General features: G+C 39.5%; 1 protein-coding gene across 1 annotated transcript in view; it reads left to right on the forward strand.

Moving 5' to 3' along the window:
* RNF150 (ring finger protein 150) overlaps window positions 1–27,793 on the forward strand; it is a 255,768-nt gene that overhangs the window by 193,574 nt on the left and 34,401 nt on the right. Inside the window, exons 5-6 of the mRNA XM_004471936.5 lie at window positions 7,724–7,820; window positions 13,478–13,688. Of these exons, the coding sequence (XP_004471993.1) occupies window positions 7,724–7,820; window positions 13,478–13,688 (308 nt within the window). The remainder of the gene's footprint in view (window positions 1–7,723; window positions 7,821–13,477; window positions 13,689–27,793) is intronic.

Raw genomic sequence — 27,793 nt, forward strand, 5'->3', positions numbered from 1 at the left:
TCCCTAAATAAGATTTGCATAGAAGGCCTTGCTCTACCTTGTAAGGCTTTGTGATGTCTACAGGTAGTCTCAGCAGAGCAGTGGTCATTATAGCATTTTGGTATTATTTATGAATTCCAAAAATAGATAATGGATTATGTTTGTAAACTGCTCTGTCAGAGATGTCACTTTTACTAGATTATATTATGATTAGGGTTTTGATTGGGCCATGCAGTAGCATGACGACAGTGAAAATGACAAGGCACAGGAGTTAGTTGGAGTCTTAATGCTTGAGCCCCAGGAAGTAATTACACAGAGAAGCAGATACATGAGGAATGAGAGAAGGCTTCGTTAGACACAGCAGAGGCCTTGGGAAGAGAGATGAGCCATTTGCCTGATAGTTTACAGTTGACCTTATGGAGAGAGCAGAGCAGCTGAGCCCAGAGAGAAATGAGCCCTGGGAAAGAGACGAGACTTACCCCAGCCCATAGCTGATATTGGAAGAAGCTGGGACCATGGAGCCATAAGAGGAAGAGGAAGCCTGAACCCTTGTAGATGTCAGCAGCCATCTTGCTCCAACACGTGGCAACAGACCTTGGTGAGAGAAGTAACATATGCTTTATGGCCTGCTAACTATAAACTTCTACTCCCAAATAAACACCCTTTATGAAAACCAACAGATTTCAGCACCCCTTTGACTGACTGATACACTCATCAATGCCCATAATAACCTCATTAGGAAACACTGGCCTCCAGAAGAAGTCAGAGTTCTTTCATATTAAAGTCCATAAAAATAATTAAGTAAAGGGCTTCCAACATAAGCACTATCACAAAAGTTTTGGTTACAAGAATATAAATAAAGTTCCTATCAGTTAAATAATGATTTGGAACAGACGGACTCTCAGAATTTATTTTTCTGCAAATGTGTCTGAGAGTATATCCCAGATACCCTACTAGGCCTTAAAGACAGAAACACTTCATCTCTGCTCTCCAGTAGGCCACAAACTAGCCTGGCGACAGAGCAGTGAACCAGGATGAATATCGAGCCTGTAGGTTCATGCTCATGGTTTATAGCTGGCATCTATTATGATTGGTTGGTGCCCATTCTGTACCAGTTGTTAAAATGTTTTGATTTCACCCATAATTGAGTAAATGATTACCAAAAACAAAAGAACATGATACTCTAGCTTCCTATATACCAGGTATGATCCTAAATATTTTGTATCTTCTAATGGTTGTAACACCCCTCTGAAGTGGTACTGCTGCTGTCCCAGTTTCCAATAAAGAGAAAACATGACCATGGGCAGTCTAAATTACTTGCCCAAGGTCACAGAGCTAGGGAGTGATCCTCAAACCCCACACCCGGAGCACACAATCAACTGCTACAGCATCGTAGAAGGGAGGCAATAGGGAGAAAGGGAAAAGGGAAGAAAAATTACTCTCCTTGACAGAGTTATGGCTAGAATGTTGGGTAAATGTGGGAGTGTGGCAGAAGATGCCACAAAAGCCAGATTGGGGAAGCAGACTTGGCCCAGTGGTTAGGGTGTCCGTCTACCACATGGGAGGTCCGCGGTTCAAACCCCGGGCCTCCGTGACCCGTGTGGAGCTGGCCCATGTGCAGTGCTGATGCACACAAGGAGTGCCGTGCCATGCAGGGGTGTCCCCGCGTAGGGGAGCCCCAAGCGCAAGGAGTGCACCCCGTAAGGAGAGCTGCCCAGTGCGAAAGAAAGTGCAGCCTGCCCAGGAATGGCACCGCACATACACACAGAGCTGATACAACAACAACAAAAAAAAACACAGATTCCCAGTGCCGCTGATACGGATAGTAGCCGTCACAGAAGAACACACAGCGAATGGACACAGAGAGCAGACAAGTGGGGGGGGAGGGAGAGAAATTAATAAATAAATAAATCTTAAAAAAACAAAAAAAAGCCAGATTGGGTGGCCTTCTTGGCATACTTTGTTCAGGCACTTTGACTTTGTGCTTTGGCAGTGGGGAGCCACCTAAGCCATTTTAAGCCTGGGGAGTGATACAGTCATATTTGTAGTTTAGAAGGCAAAGGCAAGAAAGATAAACCAGATGAGACTGAGAAGAGCTTTGTTAAAAACAAAACAAAACTATACACTACTTTCAGGGCAAATCTGCAAATTCTGTAGAAAGGAGGTATAGTTGCCAACTGAACCATTGCCAGATCTGTTAGACAACAGAAAATGGGGGAGTATAAAGCATTTAGAGTCTGGAGTTATCCTTTTCACAAATAAATCAAGCAGACTCATATCTAAGTACAGAACTGACAAGGCCAATATTTGACAGCTTTTGTCATCTGCAGCCAAATGAATATACTTGAGGCAAATCACTTTTTCCTTTGGTTTTGTTGACTCTCTGACCTTGTAACTAAGAAACTGCAGGCCTCATGGAATTTTGGCCTCCTTGAAGTTGGAGCACAAAAATACATTTGGAAAAGAATGAAAATGTTAATACCGCCAACTACCCTCCTCATCCAAGAGCTCATTAGTGAGAGATGGGTATAGCGTTGGGTAAAGAACACTGACTAGAGGACTGGGCTTGTGTCTCTGCCACTTTGTGGCTCTTTGGACAATTTAATTGACTTTAATGAGATTCAGCTTCCTTCTCTATAAAAGGAGAATAATCATAACAATGTTGTAGGGCTGTTAGGAATGTCTAATGTTTGTAACATGCCTGCCTGGCATATAGTAAGCACACAAAAACTGGTCGATATTGTCAGTAGTGTTTATTAATTAAATCTCCCTCTTACTTCATTCACAACTTTCCAAATAAGGTTCAGAGATGGAAGAAACATTTCTGCTACCCACAGAATCATGGGAGAGCCTTTTGAAATGGTTGATGTTGCCTGGAAGTAGGGTCTTCTTAGGTACCTGAGTAACTCCCCTTCTTTACCTTTCCACCAAGAGGAATAAAACCACTTGCATTGGTGCCAAAGAGGAAGCCACAAGATCCTAGTCTCCATTTCAGGGCTTTAGGGTTTAGCAAAGCCTACAAACATGAGTGTGTTGGAAAGGCCAGATTACCAGTTCTTCCTATGGGTGGAGAAAAACCTGTTCTTTAATTGGGGAGGGAGTCACACACATGGGTGAAACAAAAGCAAGCATGATGCAGTAAGTATGGAAAAGATTTAGCTTGCTTTGCCATTGCTGCTAAAAAGTATCAGAACCTATTTTATGATTCATAATCATCTCAGCATCGGTATGCAGTTGTTAATATCCTCTTTTCTTAGGTGTTTGAAGAACTTTTACAGAATGTTTGCTAACTTGGTGAAGGAGGGAGAACAGTTTTGGTCAACCCTCTGTTGTATTTCCAATTTGTCAAGATTGCTGAGATAGAATATCCGGTGTTGTTCCTTTACATGGACTTCCTCACACAGTTGTCTGTTAAACATGGGAAGGGAGAGTGTTCTACTGAGATTTATACATATAAAGTAAGTTGAGACTGACTTCACCTTAAAAATATGTACTAAACTGTTGGCATGTTTCACTAAACTCCAGACTCATTCCCTGTTTCTTTGTTTATTTAATTTAGTGACTTTGATTTTCTTTCCATTTTGGAGGGAAAGCTTGTTTTGCAATCCCAATGATAAGGATATAGTTTTTGTACTTCATGGTGACACAGGAACTACGGTGCTAGAAATAAATGAATGCTAGTTAGTAAGTATGATCACCCTGAGTGTCATTTTAGTACCTTTTTTTTTTGCCCTCAATTCTCCCTTTGATTTTTTAAATTTGCAGTTATGTGCTTGACATATTAGAAAGTTAAAGAGTAGAAATCATAGTAATATAATATCCAAAACAAAATGTAATACAATGGTATTAATAAGATTAATGGTAGCTTACAATTAAGAAGGGTCAGGACTTCCACTTTAAGCCTTGTGGGCATTATTTATTCTCTCTTACACACACACACATTCACTCACAAGCCCCATACCTATAAGATAAAATCTCAGCAACAAAGAAACTGAGTCTTAGAGAGCTAAGTTATCTTACCCAAGATGAAATAATGATGGATCCAGGATTGTGATCTTTTAATGGCACTAAACCCTGAGGTTAACAGAGAACCAGTGGAGAAGCATGGTGCTGTATTGACCCTGGGAACAGGGACCTTGTCTTATTCATCTTTGTACCGAGCTCCTAGCACAGAACAGAATGAAACAAAGGGATGACGTAATTAGAATTTTATTTTAGGAAGATATATCTGGCAGCAATGAGTGGGATCAAAAGAACCGGAGAGCAGTTTGGATGCTATTGCAATGATACAGAGGAAAATATAATGAGATTGTGAATGAGGGAGCAGCATTGAGACAAGAAAAGATTCGAAGTGAGGGAGATTTAGGAAGAGAAAGTCAATGAACGCGATGAACATGTGCAAGCAGTAAGGAAGAGAATGTCATGAGTGGACAGAGTAGAGAGACCAAGTTTTCTCTCTGCAAATCTGCCAGTCTTCATTCTCCAAATAGTCAAAAATCTACTCCCCAGTTGAACTAAAGCAAAACTTAAAAATCCTCAGACTTTCATAATCAATAAGTTATTTTCAATTGAAGACAATAAAACTAACGAATATCAAGTGCTTCCTATGTGCCAGTTCCTTTGATATATATCCATCCATGCGGTAAATGTTTCTTGAGCATCAACCATGGACCAGTAACTATTCTAGATGTGAGGGATAGAACAGTGAACCAGAAGAACAAGGAGCTTGCTCTCATAGAGCTTATACTCTGGTTGGAGGATGTGTCAGTCAGGGTTCTTCAGAGAAACAGAACCAGTAGGATATGTAAGTATAAATATAAAGAGATTTATTTCAAGGAATTGGCTTACACAATTTTAGGGACTGGCAAGTTTGAAATCCATAGGAAAGACCAGCAAGCTGGAAACTTGAGCAGGGCTTATTTTGAGGCAGAATTTCATCTTCATGGAAGCCTCCATTTTGCTCTTTACAGCCTTCAGCTGATTGGATGAGGTCCCCTACATCACTGAGGGTAATCTGCTTACAGTACTGATCATGGATGCCCACCATGTCTACAAAATACCTTCACAGCAACACCTAGATTAGTTTTTGATTGCACAACTGGATACTCCAGCCTAGTCAAGTTAATATAAAATTAATCATTCTGAGAAGATGTGAGAATGACCAGTGCATATAGAGAAATAAAAATGCAGAGACTAGTGACTAGCTTCCTTGGATTAGAGACTCCAGGAAAGCTTCTCTGAATAAGTAGATATATCTCTGTCTTACAGATGAGGTAACTTGAGACCTGGTGATATTATGTGACTTATTAAATAGCTAAAAGCTGCCAAAAGCAATGTACCAGAAATGGGTTGGCTTTTACAATGGGGATTTATTAAGTTATAAATTTAATTTCTGTGGCTGTGAAAATATCCAAATCAAGGCTTCATCAGGGGATGGTTTACCCCTGAAGGCTGGCTGTGGGAGATCCTGGACCCCCGTCACATGGCAAGGCATAATGGTGGTGTCTCTGGTCTCTCCCTTCTCCTTCTGGTCTTGTTGCTTTTAGCTTCAGGCTTCCCTGGCTTTCTCTCTGCTTCTATGGCTTTCTCTCTCCCTGGTTCTGTTGATTTCAGTTTCTTGTTCTCATGGCTTTTTTCTCTTCTGCTCCTGGGTCTTTTCCTTCTACCCTTGTTTCTCCAAATTCATCCCATTTATAAAGGATTCCATTAAGAAGATCAAGACCCACCCTGGACCATGCCCTACTGAAGTAATCTAATCAAAGTTCCTTAACTGAAGTGATTTGATCAAAAGTTTCCACCTACAATAGGTTCAAACCCACAGGAATGGATTTATTTAGGAACATAATTTTCTGGGGTCCACAAAAACCTCAAACTACCACACGCTAATGATTGTCCTGCCATGATTCTGTCTGTCTCCAGCATATGTGAAGAAAGCACAGTGGAGGCCTGCCTCCAAGGAACACTCAAAGGAACCAGAATGCTTGGCTTTTTCCCAGGAGAATCTCAGTTGATGCGCAGGTTCAGATCAGGGCGGTTTCCTGAGTATAAAAACTGAACCAGGGGGAGGGTGATGTTGCTTTTGGTTGAGGGAGGCAGTGGTCTCATTCAGCTTCAGGGCCAGACACCCCTTTTCTCCTTATAGCCCCTCCATTATCCTTGACCTTCTCAGCTCAGGGTTTTTGTGCAAGCCGCTCATTCTGCCTAGAATACCCTTCTTCTCCCTTTCTTTTGGATAATATCTGCTTGCTCTTGGGTCTCAGCTTTGTTACTTTGTCAAGGAAACCTTACCTGATTACCCAGACTACAATAAATCTCCCAATTACAAACCCTCCAAACTCCCCGTGTTCCTTTTAAGGGGGTGCTCAGCACTGTTGTCATTAAGTAGTTTATTTAAGTATTATTTTGTTAATGTCTCTCTCCCTCTCACTATACTCTCTAAGAGAAGTCACTGTCATGTTTACTGCCAATTTCCAGTGTTGAGCATAATTCTCGGTATATACATGTTCAATGAATGCACATACAAAGGAGTGCATTAACAAATGAGTGAATGAGGTATATACCTTCCAAGTAGTGAATCTGCAGGGCATTCTAAACAATAATCTGAAAAGATAATGATAATGATCTAGGTTGCTAGTCACCTTTTTCTAATCCCCAATCTGATCATATCCCTTAAACAGCAAATCCTGTCTTGGCATCTGGGGTCTTCTTAATTTCAATTTAAAAGGTAGAATTTCCTGAACTTATCTCTAATTTGAGGGCTATTTTTAAGCATTTGATCCCAGAGTCTTCTAATGCAAGGAAATGAGGGATTTGGACCTGTTAAAACAAAAGAAGAAGGAAATGAGAGAAAGGGGTCGAAGCGTTCAAGGAATAGTGAACCATTGAAGCCAGGGAGAGGCATGCATACTAAGGCTGTCCTAAGGAAGCCCTCATATTTAAAACAGATGGTTCTCTTTCTTCTTACCCCACCCAGGAAATTCTGACTGCTTCTGCTTGTTTTGGGGTCTTGTGAGTGAAATAAGAGCCCCTGATATCTCTGAGTGGTCTCTGGGAAGTCAAGTTTAGCGAAAATTCAGTTAGGAGGCCCTCCTGCACCTATTAAATGTCCCTTTATGCTGCTACTCAGGTTAGAGCTCGTAGCAACTGGCACCTGAGGATGGGGATGCAGTTGAATGTTGCTCATGGTATCTGCCTTCAACAGGGAATGTGCCCTTTGACTTCAGATTTGACAACCAGCAGCCATAACTATTAAACTGTCATTTGTGTTGTTAATCCTACCAGAAGCTCTTCATCCTTTTTGTGTTAGACCCCAAATATTAATGGACATCTGCCTTTACTTTGCAATTGTCTTCTGACCATTTGTAAAGAAACTTGGGATTTATTTAAAAGTAGCATCTGCCAATACATTCACCAAAGTTCTGTACAGGATTCCTACTCACATTCTTTCCCTTAAGCTTCCTACTGAAAAAGAGAGGGGAAAAAAAGTCTCTTAGTTTCTATGTTGTCTACATTTTCTGATACTTGGAAAACTTAGTTACAAATCAGATATGACACTCCTGGGATCCAGACAAATTTGACTCTGTCACCCTAGGGTCTAACAGAAAATAGGAGTTAGGAGGTTGAGGTCTGAGTCTTGGCTCTGCCACTGTGTAGACAAGTGACATTGGACAAGTCGCTGGGCTTATAGAGGACTAGATGGTCTCTGCAGTTTCCACCGCGCTAAGATGTATGGTTCTCATTGCAGGCATCTTTTCCACAAGTCCTGTGTTGACCCCTGGCTTCTAGACCATCGCACCTGTCCCATGTGCAAGATGAACATTCTTAAAGCCCTAGGGATCCCGGTAAGCACAGCACAGCCTACAGCATCATCGTGTCTGTCTTTCTGCATTACTACCAAAGCAGGGAGAAAACATCATACCTGGATTTTCTACATCCCCTCTATCACATAGCAATGGCGGTCATCTAATGAGGTGCCAAGAGAGCTGCCATGTCTGAGAGCATTTCTCCTCTCCCTTTTAGCTCATTCTGAGAACATCACTACCTTTTCACCATGTCCATTTTGTTTGTGAGTCAGGATACTGTGGATGCAGCTTATAGGCTTCTCTTCTGTGCAGCAGTGTGTGAGTGGAGTAGAACCCCAGCAGAGGCATGACAGGCCAGTTGCACATTGAGTACATCTTGTATCATCACCTCCATTCAGTCATCAAGGGATCTGCATGCCTCACTCCTGATGTATCCCACCATCGCACGCCTTCAGAGGAAGCAATTTTTCCCAAGAATATGAGAGAAGGACAGCTGCTGGGAATCTGGCTTTGAACTTCTGCTTGCCTGCTAACCTCAGAGCTCCACGGAGACCTTGAGTGAACTGGAAACCAGAGCCAGAACCACTTAATTCTAGTGCTACCATCGAGCTGGTTCCCTCAGTTATATGTGCTGTAAAACTTCCTGAGTGCAGAGAACATCTCAGCAGCTGGCTTGACACTCCAGGGAAAGGTTTTCCCAGGACCATATCAAATGAGGCCTAAAACGAGTGGTTGGTGAGACACCATCTGCTGTGTGTTATCCCCCCTAAACAGATGAGGGCAGGAAGCAAGCCAGACCGCCAAATCCAAGGATGGCACATGAGAAATATGAGAAAAACAAAAAGCACTGTCCAAAAGAAACTCAAACTAACTCAATAGAATACAGATACCAGCCTTCTCCACTCCCCCCTCCACTTTGTAGCACCCTCCCTATCATCACTCCTCACTATTAATGACAAGTAATAAAGTGAATATCAACAGTCCCAAGATGTTACTGAAGAATCAGATCAGCTATCAAAAGTTTTCTTTAAGGTCAGTGCGCTAATTATCTTAGGGACCTCAGAATGACTGTTGGAGAGGGTATATCTGAAACATTATGAGGACATGCATTGGCTGAATTTTCTACCCTTGCACCAGTTACTTTCATGCCAGCTGTCTACTAATTCACACAATTGACACACTAAACTCAAATCTGCTTGTCTTATCTTCAGCTCTGAGCTAGATTTTGAAAAGCAGTGCATTAAATTTTCAGAGCAGAGTTACAAGTGCATAGTGCAGTAAAGGTGAAAATCAGTTATACTAAACAAAAATATTCCTGAAACCCAACATCTCTACCAGATTCTGGTGATATACAAAAGTTTATTCAGGTTTTTCCACTTTTCACATTTCTAGCTGAAATGATCTTACTAGGGAAGGGGAAATGTGTGTGTGTGTGCGTGCATGTGCTTGGTCTCCAGAATCTTCAGAATTCTCATATTTGAGAAACATATTTGCATCATTTCACCCAGTTTCTATTGCTCAGTATATTTTCAAAGCCCCTGTCTCAATCCCAGTGCTCCTCGATCAGGACGATGGAACCACACAACCACCTGGTAGTTAAAGTTTATACCAAATAGCATTTGACTCGACTTTTCCTATAGATGTATAACTTCTCCAGAGGCTGTTTGTAAAGAGGTGAGACTACAACCATTGATTGTTTTTATAATAGATTTATTGGGTGACCTGTTGGCCTATTTCCCAAACGAATAACATTTTACCTTTTAGCATTTTGGGATTCTGGCCATGGTGTGATGCCTACCAAGTCTGCATGAGATTTCACTTAGCACACTTGACTGCTAGAATACTATGGTAAGCATCTTTTGGATTTTGCCAAGGAATTTTCAAAGCCAGCCCAACAGGAACATGTCACCCATCCAAGCATGCCCCACAGAACAGAACATCCTCCATGAAGAAGAAGGCTCACGTGTTGTGCTACTTCTTACAAAGCACCAAGGTGTAAGGCTACCCTCCATGCCTTCTCTTTTCCATTTTTGTCCTACAGGATGATACTGAAGTCTGGATCTGGGAGGAGTTTGGGAAGTTTTTTGACTCCATCTTCCTGCCATTGGGTAGCACCAAACCTAATTATGACAAAGAGATGGCATTCTGTTCTTAAAATTTGCAATCTCATTGAACAAACAGCCCTCTCAATTAGCGGCAACCCTTTATTATGCTGCAGGAAGAAACCGTCTTATGTAAAACTCCTTATACTCCATTTCTTCTTATTCAAGGAAAATTGAAAAGAGCTTGTCGTTCTTTCTAGTAACTGATTCCTGTTGGTCCTTCATCTCTGTATCTCTTACATACCTACACGGAGTGCTCAATAAATATGTGTGATATTGCAGCCCTTCGGGTACTGGAAGGCTGCCAGGCATAGAATTGTATTTATAAAATTCACTCTGATTCTCCTTTAAACATGTTCACTCACAAAAAAAAATTGGTCATGATACTGATCCACTAAAGTGTTCAATACAGGTGGTAAATTTTGTTTTCTTTTTTGATTTTTGTTTGTTTTTTTTTTTTTACTGAGTATCCTGGTGTCTGCCTGTGCTACTAAATGTAAGTTGAAAGTCAAGAGCTAGGCACATTTTCATTTTGTAAATGGATTCTCTAAAACGACCTGAAGAATGAGAGCACAGCTCATGGATCATGAAATTGCCATTAGAGTGGGTATCTTTTTCCATTATATTTTCCCAAAAAAAATAAAATACTGGCCTGAAAAGGGGAAAAGATGTCCTTTATTGTCAGAACTGTTTTTATCCTTTTATCTACCTCACAGGGCTTTATCCTACTTTCTTTCTATCCAGTCAGTTCTAGGTCTTTCTTTGTAAGATGACAATGCAAAGCCTGTAAATGCTTTTATAAGGAATCATATAGACTGGGTTTTTCATATCCCAGCAAACACCTTCTTCACTTCTTCACTATTATCTTGATATGAACAGGATGATGATGATTGCATAGGAAATCCTGTACTGCTGCTGTATTCACAAGTCCCTAACTATTTAGCACTTGATTTATTTCAGGGAGTTTCCCTCACTAACCTGAATTTGAATACCTATACAGTGATAACTGCAGATAATATCTGACTTGTTTCTCTAAACTTTATGACTGTGACTTCTCTTAGAGTCATATAAATTATGTTTCTTTTCAAAATATTAATTCCATTTGATGGACCATGTATAAATTGTGAGATTCTGTAAAGTTGGTCTAATCAATAGTATATCTAAGCCAAATTATTCGCTCCTGCTACCATCAACAGTCTCTCTGAGCTAATTCTCTCTCCACCTACATCCTTTGTTAAAGATACAGTACTGCTCTCCCTAACCAAGAAACCAAGAGCAAAGAAACACCCTGCATCAAAAATAGGGAAATAAATAAAACAAAGGAGCAAGGCCAGCAATCAGGATCAACATTTTGAAAACTATGTCAATTGTTGTTGCATATGCATGTCACATTCAAATGCTTATAGCTGAAAGAGCAACCAGCATGATGTTCTTTTCCTCGCTGATGCCCCACACACAACTGATTTTGCTTATAAACATCTTTACATAACATACCTTAATTTTGACAGAATTTTAAAGGATTTTAAGTATTTTCTCAAATCCTCCCTTAATTGATCTATAGCAGATAATATCATTCTCAAGTTTTCAGAGTGGAAAATTGTGACTGATAAAATTCTCAAATCAACATTTACTAAGCACCTAATACTGATCAGGTACTATGTGGGGCCTTCGCTTTGGAAAGCTTGTGGACTAGTGGGATGAGACAGACATATTAACAAGTGGCCAAAGCATGGTGCCCTACCAAGTGCTTCAGGAGTGGAGATGATTCCCTGGGAAGGGAACACTATTAGAAAAAGTACTATTTGAGCTGGGACTTGAAGAGTGATTGGGAGTTTACCAGGAGTCAGTTTGAGAATTTGGGCTGAGAAAGAGGAGTGATTAAGGTAAAAGTCATTGTGCCTGAAGGACGTCATAAGCAGAAGCGTTGAGATAAGGGAATGTATGGTAAGCGCTGTGTTTCCAAAGGCTGCGGGAGAGGCAAGAAAAGTGGCCTGGGTCCAGGCTGTGTTGCCACGCTAAGGAGCTTGACGGTGGTTCCTTAGAAGAGAAGAATTATACCTGTGTTTTTTTTAAAGAAGAGTATCCCAATGAGAGAGTGGAGAATGGGAAATCCCAAGGTAGAAACTGGTGGGGAGCTAGAGACTGGAAGTAGGAAGAGAAGTGTTCCTAAGCATTCACGCTCTCATGGTCATGATCACAATCAGCACATTTAACAAATCTGGTGAATTGGTTAAACAGTGAATTGATTTTTTGGCAAACTGGGTTTCTGTAAATTGGCCCAGTCCAGTGTAGATACAGAAGGCAAAAAGAAGTGAGAACACAGACAAGAAAGGAATGAGCTGTTGTTGAGAATCAATGAATTTGAGGATATTGTGAAATGAGGGAGATTTCCAGTTGACAACTGGAAACATGGGTGTGGTGCTTAGGACACTAGAGTTACACAGTTTAAGAGTGGAAAATCAGGCCAAAAGCCAAGAGCTTTGAATCTCTTCCCTTGAGTTCCCAAAGAGTCCAAGAGTTGTAGATTTCTTCTTTGAATGAACTTGGAAGGTAACATAGTCATTGTGATGTTAATTCAGCGTCAACCCTGAATTCTCCTTGCCTAACCTCACCCATCCTGATCTGCATACATTAGGTGTGTAAAACCATGTAATTATTGTCCCTAAAGGCAAAGCTGAAGTTCAGACCAGAGCAAAAAATTAAATTAATAGCTAGTTTCAGTATTCCTCAAGAACATATCCCTCCACCACCAACTTTTTAAAATAATTTTTATGAGTTTGGGTGTAGGCATAACAGCTGAAAATAATTTAAAACGTGTTGCGTGGAAAGATATAAATATATTCGATACCACTTTGAACAGCATACCTAAGATCAAAGAGTGAAAAATGCAAAGAGTAAAATTTTGCCCCATAAAAGAGTAGTCCAAGTTGGCCACATAGTCTGCCCAGCAAAGCAGAGTTCCCCATTTCTATGTTGAGTGGAATTGTCAATGATATTGGGGGGGAAAGTGTTCAGCAGTGCGTGGGTGATTGAAAAAGATGACTTCATCCTGGTTTTATGATTTAAGATTTTAATTTACAGGACTTGACTAGTGTAAAATCAGTTGTCATTTGACTTATTTGAAAATAAAAACACTGATTTTGCATGTGTTTGTGTGTCTTTATCTCTAATGAACAATTCATGAGTCAGAGTCTATCTCCCACACACACTACTCACTATCATGTCATTAAAATATTTGTAAACAATGCATGGGTCCTTGGGGATAAATATTCAGGCTGCCAGCTACTTCCTATATTGGAAGTAAACACAATATATAAGAAAATGCTATCATTTTAGATAAATATCATGTTATTCCCCCTAAATAATTATTATCAAGTATAGATCGATATTGCTACTCTCGGAATCAAAGCCTTGGGAAAAGAACTTTTGCAAGATCTTTTCATGTTAATTTTACTATATGTGGGATATTTTTTAAGTGGGTCGGGGAAAACAGTAAAGATCTTAATTTAACATTGAGACAAAATGTTTAAGCTGTAGACATTTTGGTTACATTCAATCACTCACTAAGATGAACTCCTTTCTGACTTCCTGCAGCCCAACGCCGACTGCATGGACGACTTGCCCACCGACTTCGAGGGCTCTCTGGGAGGTCCCCCCACCAACCAGATCACAGGCGCGAGCGACACCACCGTAAATGAAAGTTCCGTCACGCTGGACCCTGCTGTCCGGACCGTGGGAGCCTTGCAGGTTGTCCAGGATACAGACCCCACTCTGCAGGAGGGAGAAGTCATCTTTAGTACTAACAGTAAGTTCCTGCTGTGCTTAAAAGTGCCGTCTTCAAAGGGCTGTTGCCTCATGCAGATTGTAAAAGGCACCTTTCCTCAAGAAATAAATTAAGTGATACCTGTCAGACCTTTAAACGTCCAGATCTTTCCAGAGTCAGCAAGGGCAGACAAGCGACCTGGCTCTCTGTGCCCTCCCTCTTGCCGCCTCACACACTGACATCGGGGCACATACACGACAGCACTGCCCACTCATCGTGCTGGCGTCCCCCATGTCCTCGAAGCAGGTAGGATGGTGGGTCCGGCTGTGAGCATGAAGGGCAGGGGAGTGAAGAAGCACCCAGGATGCCCAGTGTGACTGGGTAGGGCACAACCCCCCAAACGGTGTGAGCATGTGCTCGCGCCCTCCTGGGTGTGTGCGTGGCTACCTGAGCTGTTTCCACCAGGTGCAGAGGTGTTCTCCCTGTTGCTACAGGACTTAGACCTAAACGCACCTCGGCAGATGGGCATTTTTGAATCCAACATGAACCCCTGGACACAGTGGACCTGCATACTAAAATATACTTTAGATTCTTTACTCCACCTCCAGCAGAGACAATAGCTAATTACTGTCTGTTTGAAGGTAGTTATCATAAAAACATGTAAATATCTGTATTAGCATGAAGATTGAAACCAAACTCTAAAGTTCCTGCTATTTAGTCTAATATAGTGGATATAATAGTGTTAGGAGTTCTAAGAACATCAGCCTGCAAATTAACTTATGGTTAAAGTTGAAAGGGTAGGCAGTTATTAAATAAAGTGTAATTTTTTTCCTTTGATAGAAGTAACCAATTGGAAATACAGAAAAGCAAATTGAAGAAAATCATTCACAGTCTCTCCACCTAGCTGTAACCACTATTATAGTATTTTTATGTTTCCTTTTGTTTTCCCCTTTTACATATTTGTGATTTTTATAAAATTTATAAAATCTTACGTGATGAAATTTAAATATATGCATTTTCCAGGGAAGAAATTGTCCGCATTGTTGAAAGATTGAAAGATGAAGAAAGGAATAAAAAAGAACAAAAATCATTCAGGGTTCCACTATCTGGAAATTATCAGTATTAACACTTTGGTGTATTTCCTTATAATCTTTTATTAAATAGTTGAGACACCATAGGTGCTGAATGTTGAATATTGTAACCATAGAACATTCACAGGACCTAGACAGATGGTCACATGAAGAGGAACTTGTGATAAATATCTGCCCAGGCAAGGTTTCTTAGCTTTTAGTAGATAAGAGTTTTAACATTGAAACTTGACATTTAGAGGTATAAGGACCTTAAAACCGAAATATTGACCAGTATCTCTTTTAGGATCCTTAAAGATAGATTTCCATTCCCTTCTTTGAACGGTCTAGAGTAGTGTTACTATAAGTAAACCATATATATAATTTAAAATTTACTAGAGTTATACTAAAAAAAGAAAGGGTGAAGTTCATTTGACAATACATTTTATTTAACCCAATATATCCAAAGTATTATCATTTCAGCATCTAATCAATATTAGAAAATTACTGATGAGACATTTTACATACTATTCTTGACCTTAATCTTCAAAATCTGATAGGTATTTTATACTTACAGCATATCTCAACTTGGACTAGTCACATTTCAAAGGTTCAATAGGCACATGTGGCTAGTGGCTACTGTATTGGACAGTGCAGATCTAGAATCTAAGTAATTTAGAAACAGACAAACCATAAAGATCTTCTAATTTTTACCATAAGAAAACTGTCGCCCAGAGAAGTAAGTGGCTGCCTAGGTCAAACAATAAATTCTCTTTCCAGAATAGCAGACTATCCCAATTTTTTCCATTTATTGGACATCTTTGATTACCATGAGATACATCACCATTAATGGCCCAAGTGAAGCATATTAGAAGACATGAGAAAATTTTGCTAGTAGTTGGAAAACTTTTAAGGCATGAACTTTTCTTCAGCCCATAAAAAGATCCAGATTTTTTAAAATGGGTGATCATATCCTTGCAATAGAAAAATTATTTAATTTTCAAGAGAATACGTGTCGTCTGTTACATACCTTAGTAACAGTAAAGCCTAGATGAAAACTAAAAAGACAAATGTTGTGGATCAATATACATCCTATTAATAAAAATGAAGAAGAGGGAAGTGGATGTGGCTGAAGTGATTGAGCTCCCACCTCCCACATGGGAGGTCCCAGGTTCGGTTCCCAGTGACTTCTAAAGAAGATGAGCAAGACAGTGAGGTGACACCATGAGCTGATGCGACGGGCTGGTGTGACAGGCAGGCACAGCGAGCTGACACCACAAGATGATGTAATGAGACACAAAGAGGAAAACACATTGAGAGGCACAACAAAGGGAGTGGAGAAGCCTCAAGCGATTAGGTGCCTGCCTCCCACATGAGAGGTCCCAAGTTCAGTTCCCTGTGCCTCCTAAAGAGAAGACCAGCACACAACAGACACAGCAAATGCAAACAACGAGGGAGTGGGGATAAATAAATAAATCTTTTAAAAAATGAAGTAGAGAATTATAATCTGTGTCGGTACAATTCATTATCAGTAAACAGCTTTGCCTAAGAAAGTCCCATAGCATTTAGCTCAAAGCAAACATTTAGCAACTATTTAGTGAATGAATTGAGGTGAAAGTATCTAATCTACACTTGAAACAGGGAGCTTCTGTTTATAATAGAAGAAAAAAATGCCAGGTAATCCCAATGAAATGTCTTGGTAAGGTTGAAGAGACAAGAGGAATGAGATCCACATCTAGAATCAGGAGACTAATGGTGACTATGGATGTGGCTAAAGATATCATTTTCTTAATATAGAAACTGAATTTCACCCTCAAAATATTTTCCCTAGACCATTTATCATGGACTAATTTTATTTATTGGGACTTAAGAGAATTTTCCAAGCCATCATTCTAATTAGATACTAATAGTTTACACCAGGCTATAGATTCTTTCAGGAGGAAATGTTTTGCTCTATGCAGATCTGTACATTGTCTTACTCAAATAGATATTGAAGAGAGAAACGAACAAAGTCAATGAGTAACTAAGTGACTGAAGAGATTCATTTTCATCCACATCATTGTAATGAGCTCTCTAATTCTATCTAAAAATAATCGGGATGGAGAAATAAGTATAGTTGGATGGGTATATAGTACTTTTATAAATCACAAATAACCCAGTGGGCTTGACTTTTCCCTATATTTTTCTTTGCCACGTCACATTTCCACAGACCCAGTAAACTTAGAAGATGAAGAAATAACGGCAATATTTAGCACTAACTATGTACTAGGCACCCTTTTAAGCCCCTTGCATATATTAACTCACAACAACCTTTATGAGTTAAACAGTACTTTTAGCCTCATTTTTACTGATACAGAATCTGAGGTAGAGTGAATAAAGCAATTAACCCAAGGTCATGAACAAGTCAATGGTGGGGCCGGAATTCAAACCAGGCTGCTGGCTTCAAACCCCATGCTTAGTTACACTATGCTCAGAAGATGAACGGGGGGAGGGGAGAAAGAACACAGCTGCTCTCTCACTTCTTATTTCACTTATTTATTCTCTTCCTCCATTTTCCTGACTCTGAGAGATCCCAAATTATTTTAGATATTACAGCACCATCATCCCTCTCTCCACCATCTTCCTCTCCTGGAAATAGTCCTGGTGTGCAATAGATCAAAGGCATGGTAGAAGGCATCTGAGCACTCAAGAGGGAAAAGGTATAGAACAGATTGCCTTTAGAGCAAAAATGGAAAGATCTGGCATTAAAGGATCATTTTCAGTTCTCAGAAAAAAGAAAAATATCATTTACAAAGCAAAGGAAATCCAAATCCATTGCAAGTCTGACATTTGCAAGAAAGATGTTCTTGTCTGCATATCTTTAATGTTTCTGATATTCCTTCTTTTATAACCTCAGGCTCACACAGCAATCCTAGATCACACAGTGTTTCTCCTCCATCCTAGTACAAGAGTTCATTTGTATGAAGGCACAGATGCTACTCACCAAACTTTATCTGAAGGCTGATCACACCAAAAACATACATTGCCTTCTGACTACCCAAGCCCAGGCTATAGATTGTCGGGTTTGCTTCAGCCTAGAAAGAAGTTCCTTTGGACCAAAGGAAAACACAGTTAAACAAACAGCCCTGTGTGTTTGGACACCCAGCCAGGAGCTGGGGAATGATATGAAAAGAAACTCTATTAGCCGTCCCCAACCCCCAAAACATTCACTGCTACACTGCATCTCCTCAGGAGGGTCTGAAACCTTCCCTTTATTTTTCAGGGAAGTTGTCGGCACCATTTCCTTATTTCTCTCATTCAATCAATGCATATGTCTCCTAGCACTGCCTTAGACAGACAATTACCCACTTGCCACTTCTACTCCCAACTAGAAGGAACCAAGAATTAGCCCATGGGGTGAAAGGCAGTGGAATGTGAGGGTCTGGGAGCTAAAAGGGATGTGGAGGTGGATAGAATCAAGATATCTCAAATTCTTCCCCAATACATTCTGAGAAGCATTGGACATAATGTGTTTGGACAGGTGACCTGGTCTTCAAACTTTACAGAAGGAAGGAATACACATGAATTTGTGTGGAGTCCAAAATGTGGTCTCTTTCAAATGAAATGTGGAAAGAATTTCCCCTAGGAAACTTCCTTTGCCAACTTGCTATCAACTCTAATTCTTAGAGGGAAAATAGTATATCCAATATGTTGAACAACCTTGCTTGTAACTTATTCAAAATGTATCCTTTGGGAAGTGGACATGGTTGAACTGATAGAGCGTCGGTCTACCATGGTCCCAGGGCCTCCTGACCCATGTGCTAAGTCGGCCCATGTGCAGTGCTGCCGCACACAGGGAGTGCCATGCCACACAGGGGCACCCCCGCATAGGGGTGCCCCACACGCAAAGTGTGCGCCCCACAAGGAGAGCCGCCCTGCATGTAAGAAGCACAGCCCTCCCAGGAGTGGCGCCACACACATGGAGAGCTGACAAGCAAGATGACGCAACAAAAAAGACGCAGATTCCCAGTGCCACCTGATAATGCAAGCGGACGCAGAGGAACACATAGCGAATGGACACAGAGAATAGACAATGGGGGGGGGGGATAAATAAATAAAATAAATCTTTAAAAAAAAATGCGTCCTTACTTTAGTTACACTGTCATTTTAAGTTGTACTTAGTAAGTGTAATGGATCCTGCCCTTGAGGAAAATTGCAGGACCAGGAATTTTCTGCTCACACTCAACTGACAGTTGTCAAGTCCCTTTAGGTCCCAGACACAGATAAGAGCCCAGTAATTAGAATGCCCAATCTAAGATATTATTCATTGTTGAATAATATTTCTTCATCCCTCCCTTAGCTCAACCTGCTTCTGAATGTATTCCTGCAAGGAAGAGGTTGACAGTAGGGAGAGGGGCATGATTTGCTTCTCTACCCCCAACACCTCACCAGCAGCCGATTTAGTCCCCATCAGGTGCAAGGGAAAGGAGTGGTAGCTGAGGAAAGAGACAAGGACAGTTCTTACCCAGACTGGTCCCTTGGTCAACTGGCTTCATGCTCCCAAATCCTGGCAGTTGTTTAAATCTGTTTCATAGGGCATTTAATTGGGCTCTTCAAAAGTTTTCTGCTGGGCCTTTTCCCTTTTGTAATTCCCATGACTCAGAGTAGATGACGGGTCTCCACAAGGCGTTCCTCACAAGGCGTTCTCCAGCTCCTGGGCCTCCAGCAGTCCATTTTCAGCCTCTGTCTGCTGACATCCCCTCACCCCTCCAGCTGGTCCTTTTGGATAGGACCCAGGATGACCCCAATCCAGCTCTTTCCCATGTAGCCACCTTGGGGACACTCACACATCACTTGCCCTGACAGATTCTGTCTGGTGAGGGGATGTCAGCAGACAGAGGCCTGGTCCAGTATGGCAGCTTGCTCTGGCTTCTGACTCCCTACACAGGCCACTGGTCTCCTTTCTCCAGATTTCAGGCAGGAAGGAGACCTGAGTACACAGTCAGCCTTTAGATTTTCTTAGGCTTAAGCCAATTCTCTAAGTACCACATACAGGGAACATTTTTCAGAATCTCCTTGGGGAATTCCCTTGCAGCAACTCTTCAACTGGGATTGGAGTTAAGAGGTAGTCTATCTGCACATCTTTTGCTAGAGAAATGGGATTCACTATGGCAGTCTTCTCTCCATAGAAAAATCTCTTCACCAATCTCCCCACATTCCTCTTCTTCTCTCCCCTTTTTAATTTCTCGAAATGAGTGACAGCTCAAGAATCATGGAACAGATTCCCCTTTATATCCATTGTGCACCCAGCAGTGGGAACAGAGGCAGAGGGGTGTGTAGCAGTGGGAGGATCTGCTTCATCCTACTTTGTTAACCGATCTTTTCAATGGAAACTGAAGTAGGAAGTCTCATGATAGTTCAAAGAAATTAGTTCCTGAATATCTTGCTAACATTCACCTGAGGACCACATTTTTAGATGCTATCTCTATAAAGCTTTTAAAATGACCTTAAGATAGGTCATTGTTTTTAGAAGAATGTGCTCATACTCTTCAAAATGCACTCAGGAAACAAAAATAATTTTGAAGCACAGCTGAACTATAGCAGAAAAACAATAGTTTTTATGCCAGCTATAACAGCCATCACTGCAACCACCCAGTAGCTCTCCAGGGACACATATTCCATCCTAATTATGGGGGGGGAAATCCCAAAGAGTTCATTCAGGGACTTGTATTTAGTCTCTGGAATGATTCACTTTCTCTGATTTGGGGAACTCCATATAAACGTCTATGGGGGTTCTTCACTCCTAAAGACACATTTCTCTTAAAATCAGGCCAGAAGTAACACTGACTCTTTTAATTCTAATTTTTTAAAATTATATTATTTAGAGACCAATTGACAAAGAATTCAGAACATCTATATTTAAAAGTTTTTTTACCCAACAACAGCAGAATGCATGTTCTTTTCAAGTACACATGGATCATTCTCTAGGCTAGACTATATGTTAGGGCACAAAAGAGGTCTAAATAGACTTTAAAATATTGAAGCCAAAAGAATTAACATCTCTGACCACAATGAAATGAAGCTAGAATCAAAAACAAAAAGAAAACCAGAAAATGTACAAATATGTGGCAATTAAACACCACACTCTTAAACAACCAGTGGGTTAAATGAAGAAATTATAGGAGAAATTAGAAAATATTGAGACAAATGAAAATAATGACACAACATACCAAAACCTATAGGATTCAGTGATAGCAGTGCTCAGAAGGAAATGTATAGCTAAGAATATACATATTTTTTAAAAAGATCTCAAATTAATAACCTAATTCTACATCTTAAAGAACTCCAAAACAAAAGCAGAATAAACCCAGTTAGTAAAAGAAAGGAAAGAGAGAACAGAAAAACAACTAAATGAATAAATAAAACAAAAAATTAGTTCTTTAATTGACAAAACTTTAGCCAGACTGGCAAAAAAGAGAAAAGATGCAAATAACTAAAATCTGAAAGGAATATGATGACATCACTACTGATCTTACAGAAATAAAAAGGATTAGAAGAAAATATAAACAATTGTATGCCAACACCTAGATAATCTAGAAGAAAATGGAAAATCCATGTGTTTATCCAAGATGGATAAACACATCATTTATCCATCTTGACATAAGAAGACATAGAAGATATCAACAAACCTTTAAGAAGTACAGAAATTGAATCAATTAAAAACCTTCCACCAAAGAAAAATCCAGGACCCAGTGAATTAATACCAATCCTTCTCACACTCTTCCAAAGAGCTCAAGGGGAGGAAACACTTCCTAATTCATCCCATAAGGCTAGTGTTACTCTGATACCAATGCTTGGTAAAGGTATCACAAGAAAAGAAATTACAATTTCCCTTATGACTATAAAAAACAAATCAAAAAATGGAAAAAAATCCAATCATACACCATGATCAAGTGAGATTTATCCCAGGAACACTAGGATGGTTAAACATATGAAAATCAAGTAATATAAGACACTATCTAAATAAAATGAAGGAAAAAAAAAAAGTGATTATCTCAATACATGCAGAAAAGGCACTTGACAAAACTAGTTCCTTTCTTGATAAAAACATTTGGAAAATCAGTATTAGAAGGAAACTTTCCCATATGATGAAGCCCATTTATGAAAACTCACAACTAAAATCAAACACAATGGTAAAAGACTTAAAGTGTTCTCCCTAAGATCAGGAATAAGACAAGAATGCCTCCTTTCACCTTTGCTATTTCACATTGCACTAAAAGTTCTTGACAGAGCAATTAGACAAGAAAAAGAAATAAAAATCCCAATCCAAATTGGAAAGAATAAAATAAAGCTATTCTCTTTGCAGACAGATGATTTTATATATAGAAAATAGAAAATCTGAAGGAATCCACAAAAAAAAACTATTAGAAATAATAAATGAATTCAGCCAAGTTGCAGGGAATAAAATGAACACACACACAAATTATTGTGTTTCTATACATTAGCAATGAACAATTTGAAGAGGATATTAAGAATTCCATTCACGGTAGCATCTAAGAGGAAAAATGTATAAGAATAAACTTAACTAAGGATACTAAAGATGCATATACTGAAAACTACAAATCCTGCTGAAGGAAATTAAGGAAGACTTATAAATAAATGACAAGATAGCCCATGGTCAAAGATTGGAAGTGGTAACATTATTAATATATCAATATTATCTAAAGCAATATACAAATTTGGTATAATCCCTATTAAAATTCCAGCAGCCTTTTTTGCACAAATGGAAAAAAAACAGTCTTCAAATTTATATTGAACTTCAAGGGTCCTCAAATACCAAAAAAAAATCTTAAAAAAGTAAAACACGGTTGAAGGACTCATACTTCCCAATTTCAAATTGCATTACAAAGCAACAGTAATCAAAACAGAGTGGTACTGGCACAAAAATAGACAAAGATTAGTGAAACAGATGTGAAGGTCCAGAAATAGACCCACACATGTATGGCCAGTTGCTATTTTTTTTTCCTTGTGGCTTTCCTTATGTTTTTTTTTTTTTTTAATTTTGTTTTATTTTTAAAGAAGCTTTAGATTACATAAATGTTACATTAAAAATGTAGGGATTCCCATATGTCCTACCCCTGCCCCCTCCCACATTTTCTCACATTAACAACATCTTTCATCCGTGTGATACATTTGTTAACAATTGATGAACACATATTGAAGCATTGCCACTAACCATGTACTATAGTTTACATTATAGTTTACACTCTGTCCCACACAATTTTGTAGGTTATGACAAAATATATAATGGCCTGTATCTGTCATTGCAATGTCATGCAGGACAAATCCAATGTCCTGAAAATGCCCCCATATTACACCTATTCTTCTCTCTCTCTCCCCTCAGAATCTCTGGTGGCCACAGCCTTTATATGAATGATAAAGTTTCTTCCATTGCAAGAGTAATAATAAGTCTATAATAGAAAAATAAACAGTCAACTTTAGTTCATTGTTCATTCCCCAGTCTTGAGGATTTTGGAATGGCAATGCCCATTCTGTTTCTAATTGAGAGGGGGCTTAGATTGCATGGAGCAATCTTGGTTGCAGTTGAGACACTTTCTGTTCCTTGGGATGGGCATTGTCCATCATTATCTCCTTGTTAGTTGTCCTGGGTGAGTCCAATGAACTGAAGAGTAGGTGTTGCAACTCTATTGAGATTTAGGACTCAGGGCCAACTGATTTTTGACAAGGGTCCTAAGTACGTGCAAAGGGAAAGAATAGTCTCTTCAACAAATGTTGTTGGGAAAATTGGATATCCACCTCCAGATGAAATTAGGCACTTACCACGTACCATAAACAAAAACCAATGCAAAATGGATCAGGGACCTAAATATAAAAGCTAAAATTATAAAACTCTTGGAAGATAACCTGGGGGCAAATCTTCATGACCTGGGATTCAACAATGGAATTTTACATATTACACCAAAGGCACAAGCACCAAAAAAAAACGGTAGATAAATTTAATTTAATCAAAATTTAAAAGTTTTGTGCACTAAAGGAAGTTATCAAGAAAGTGAAAAGAAAACCTACAAAATGGGAAAAAATAGTTTCAAACCAAAAACAGGTAAAGGTTTAACATTCAGAATATAGAAAGAACTCCTACGACTACAACAAAAAAGGCAAACAATACAGTTAAAAATGGGTAAAGGACTTGAATAGATATTTATCTAAAGAAGATATACAAACAGCCAATAACACATGAAAAAATGTTCTGCAAATTAAAATCACAATGAGGAGAGTAGATGTGGCTCAAGTGGTTGAGTGCATTCTTCCCACATGGTCCCAGGTGTCTCCTAAAAACAAAAACAAGCAAACAAATGAAAAAACCAACTCAAGGGAGCTGATACGGCACAGTGCTTGAGCTGCAGCTTCCCACATATGAGGTCCTGGATTCAATCCCTGGCCCTGGCACCTCAAAAAAAAAAAAAAAACAAAGTCACAATGAGATAACCTCTTCACACCCACAAAGGTGGTTATTATTTAAAAAACAGAAAATAACAAGTATTTGAGAGGTTGTGGATAAATTGGAATTCTATTTCATTGTTGGTGGGGATGTAAATGTAATTGCCACTGTGGAAAGCAATATGATGCTTCCTCAAAAAGTTAAACATAGAATTGCCATTTGACCCAGCAATCCCACTTCTAGGTATACACCCAAAGACAGTGAAAACAGGATATCAAACAGATATTTATAAATGAATGTTTATAGCAGCGTTATTCACAATAGCCAAAAGTTTGAAGCAATCCAAATTCCCATTAACACATGAATGGATAAACAAAATGTGGTACATACACACAATGGAGTATTATTTGACCATAAGAAAATAATGAAGTTATGAGACATTTCATAACTGTAACATGGAAGAAACTTATAAACATTATTCTCAGTGAAACAAGCAAGACACATAAGGACAAAAAATGTATGACATCACTTATAAAAGATGACTAGAAATAGCAAAGTCACAGCGATAGCAAATTAGAGATTACTGAGGAAGGGGGTGGAGGAGGGATGAAGGAGGAACGTTTGTAAATATTTTAAAAATTTTAAAAGAGGCTTTGGGCAAAAAAAAAAAAAAAAGAAAAGAAAGAAAAATTTAGAGGAAGTATATTTATGTCTGCAGTTTACTTTGAAATGAACCCAAACCAAGATGGATTAATGGATGGATATAGAGATGAATAGATGAATAGAGTTATGATAAATTAAGTTTAGGAGAATGTTAATGATAGAATCTAGGTGCTAGTTAATATGGGGGGAAAAGGCTTGCTCTGACCACCATCTCAGCATCAAAACAAGAAAAAGAAGGTGTGTTCAGGACTTTTTCCTAGAAATATGATTATGAATCTCTCTGAGTTAGGACAATTAGAGAAATGCCTTGGCATGAACATCCCATTTCTGTTTCAAATGTGTAACAATGCTTCACTACATTTGCAAAACAGCAATTTTCCAGGTTTTATGTTGCTGCAGAACATACTGTTGCACCCAGATATAAACACACTTAGATAAAGCAAGCCAGCATTTATGAAGGCCACATCTGCTTTTTTGACTGGCATCACAACCTGAGATGGCAAGTAGCTGCCCTTGACTATGGGTAAATATGGTGGCTGGAACGAGTCATGAAGAATGATCTTCTCTGATACCCATAAGATTCACATTAGCTCTGGATAGATGTTTGCTTTGATTTCTGAGCATAGTCCATTGTAAAACAACAACAACAACAACAAGAAAGGAATCTTCTAACCACTTAAAATTTTAGACCCCACTGTCATCTCCCTTTCAGCAAATAGATAAGCCACAGCAGACTACTTCTATAAAAATCGGAGCATTTGCAGATTGCAATGCTGCTCCAAACAATCATCTCCATATTTCTTAATGTGCTGGGTCCCTGGAGCAACATCACCCCCTTGTTCCTAAGCCTTCCAGCTCTTCAGCTCAGCGACAGTTTCTACAGAGGGACAACTGTTCTGAAGAGCACAGATCTTTGTGGTAAGCACATGCCTTGATGACCAAGCTATCAGAATAGCAATGATCCAGTCCACAATCCCCCTGGTTTTCCATGTTAACATTCCTCCTTGATTAAAAACATTTCCAATCCAAGAAAGCCCACTGGGGTTTCCTGTCTTGTACATCCGGTGCCCCTGACAAGACAAGGAGTATTGAGTATCTGCAGTTTCACAAACAGCCTGTGAGAGACCTGATCAGTTTAGACCACAGAGGTATTGCTACTTGAAGCCCTCAGCCGGGGTATGGCAGGCATCATCTGCCTGGAAGAAACTTGTCTTCCGGAAATGAAGTAACTCAGCCAGCAGATTAAATCCATTCACTGCTGGGAGATTGTCTCAGATGTTCTGAGTGACTCAGGGATATTGCCATCTCCAATTTGATTAATGCCCCCAAGCGTTGTTTCCCTTTTAGTAGGTGCTGTGGCTCTGTAGCTGTTACAAGAAGGGGCTGAGGAAGGGACTGTCGAGCAAACCTGCACTTTACCAGACATTTATACACTAAACATGACTCTCAGCAGTGAGATGGCAGCTGATGACTGGAAATACAGTTGGCAGGTCAGCACTTTCAATGTTTGAGCAGCATCACATGTAAATAAGATGACATTTCTGTTTGCATTTCAATTCTAAAGCAAATCACTGGGCTATTCTATCATTCAGAAATTAAGAAAGCAGAACAGCTGACTATGCCTTTTGAATGATATAATAATTAGTTCTGAAAATTCAGAATCCGAAGTGTTCGTAAGTCAAAGTATTTCAGAAATGAAACCCAGTGGTTCAGAAGAAAGAAAAATGTAAATACCAGAACTTAGCAGGAGCTACATGAGTTCATCGTGTGTAATGGAAACACCACTGGCCAAGAGCAGGCTAGTTGGGCTTTCGTCCTGATTTGGCCTCCAATTGTCTGTGTGGTCTTGGGCAAGCCACTCTCAGCACTTCCATTTCCTCAATTGTTAGAAAAGGCAGTTGTATCAAGCAGTTGATTTGTAAGATCTTTTCAGTTCCAGAACTCTAATTCCTACATGGCACCCTTAGCAAGTCTCACTAGAAAAGACACAAGAGCTTGCATCCTCACTTACAAGCCCTTCTTGCCACTCTTGTCCAGCACCATTAAACCTAGCAAGGATCTGTGCTCTCAGTTCTCCCAGTACCACATTCTTTGGCAATATAGAGCATCTCTGTGAGACTCCACCCAGCATCTTCCCTACGTCCTATCAAAGCAAAAGGTCGAGAAGACAGTGGGTTGATGCCCCTGGAACAGGTGTGCAGTTGGCATGGTAGACAGTGATGACCAGGTCTGATACGCAGCTGACCCTGTACTCAGACCTTCACTTGCAGAAGGTTCTTTCTTAATCAATTTTCATTTGGTCCCTACAGAGATTTTAGTGTAGAATTTAACTGTTATAGCTATGATGGCATGTCATTTAACCCAAAATGTTATGAGAGCAACTTTCCTTTATTCTGTTTTGGTATTGAAGCTAGAGAATGGGCAAACAATACTTAGGGAAAAAAAGCACTGCATTTTTTTCAACAGAGCGTGCTATGATTATAAAGTTTGTGTCTAGGTATTTGTATGTATGTGAATACAGTTTGGTATTTAGTCCCAACATCTGTACATATAATTTTTGCATATTTATAGTGTTTTTTATCTTTAGAGTAAATACCACATATATTGTTCCATTTTCTCTTCTCAGGAAAGTAGTGGGGAAAAAAACGCATGGAGTCACTTGGAATTGGTACGATCTCCATTTAACAAATGAGGGAACTGAGGCCCAAGTATCAAGTTCGGGGTTGTTGGTCCCAATTGAAGAATAATACACCTCTCACACAAGGCTATTCATGTTATCTGTCACATAATTTTAAAGGAAATTAGTGATAAACCACCTAAGAATAGCTTCAATTTATTTAAATATTTTAAAACCCACTCTATTCTACTTGTCATCAAAATATTTAAGCTCAAGACATTTTATTAAGGATTTGAATTAGCTAGTTAACAAGTTGAATGCTAAAAAGTAAATTCTCTTTCACCTTATTACTGTGAAATGT

This window comes from Dasypus novemcinctus, chromosome 1 (genome assembly GCF_030445035.2).
Source record: "Dasypus novemcinctus isolate mDasNov1 chromosome 1, mDasNov1.1.hap2, whole genome shotgun sequence".
Lineage (NCBI taxonomy): Eukaryota > Metazoa > Chordata > Mammalia > Cingulata > Dasypodidae > Dasypus > Dasypus novemcinctus.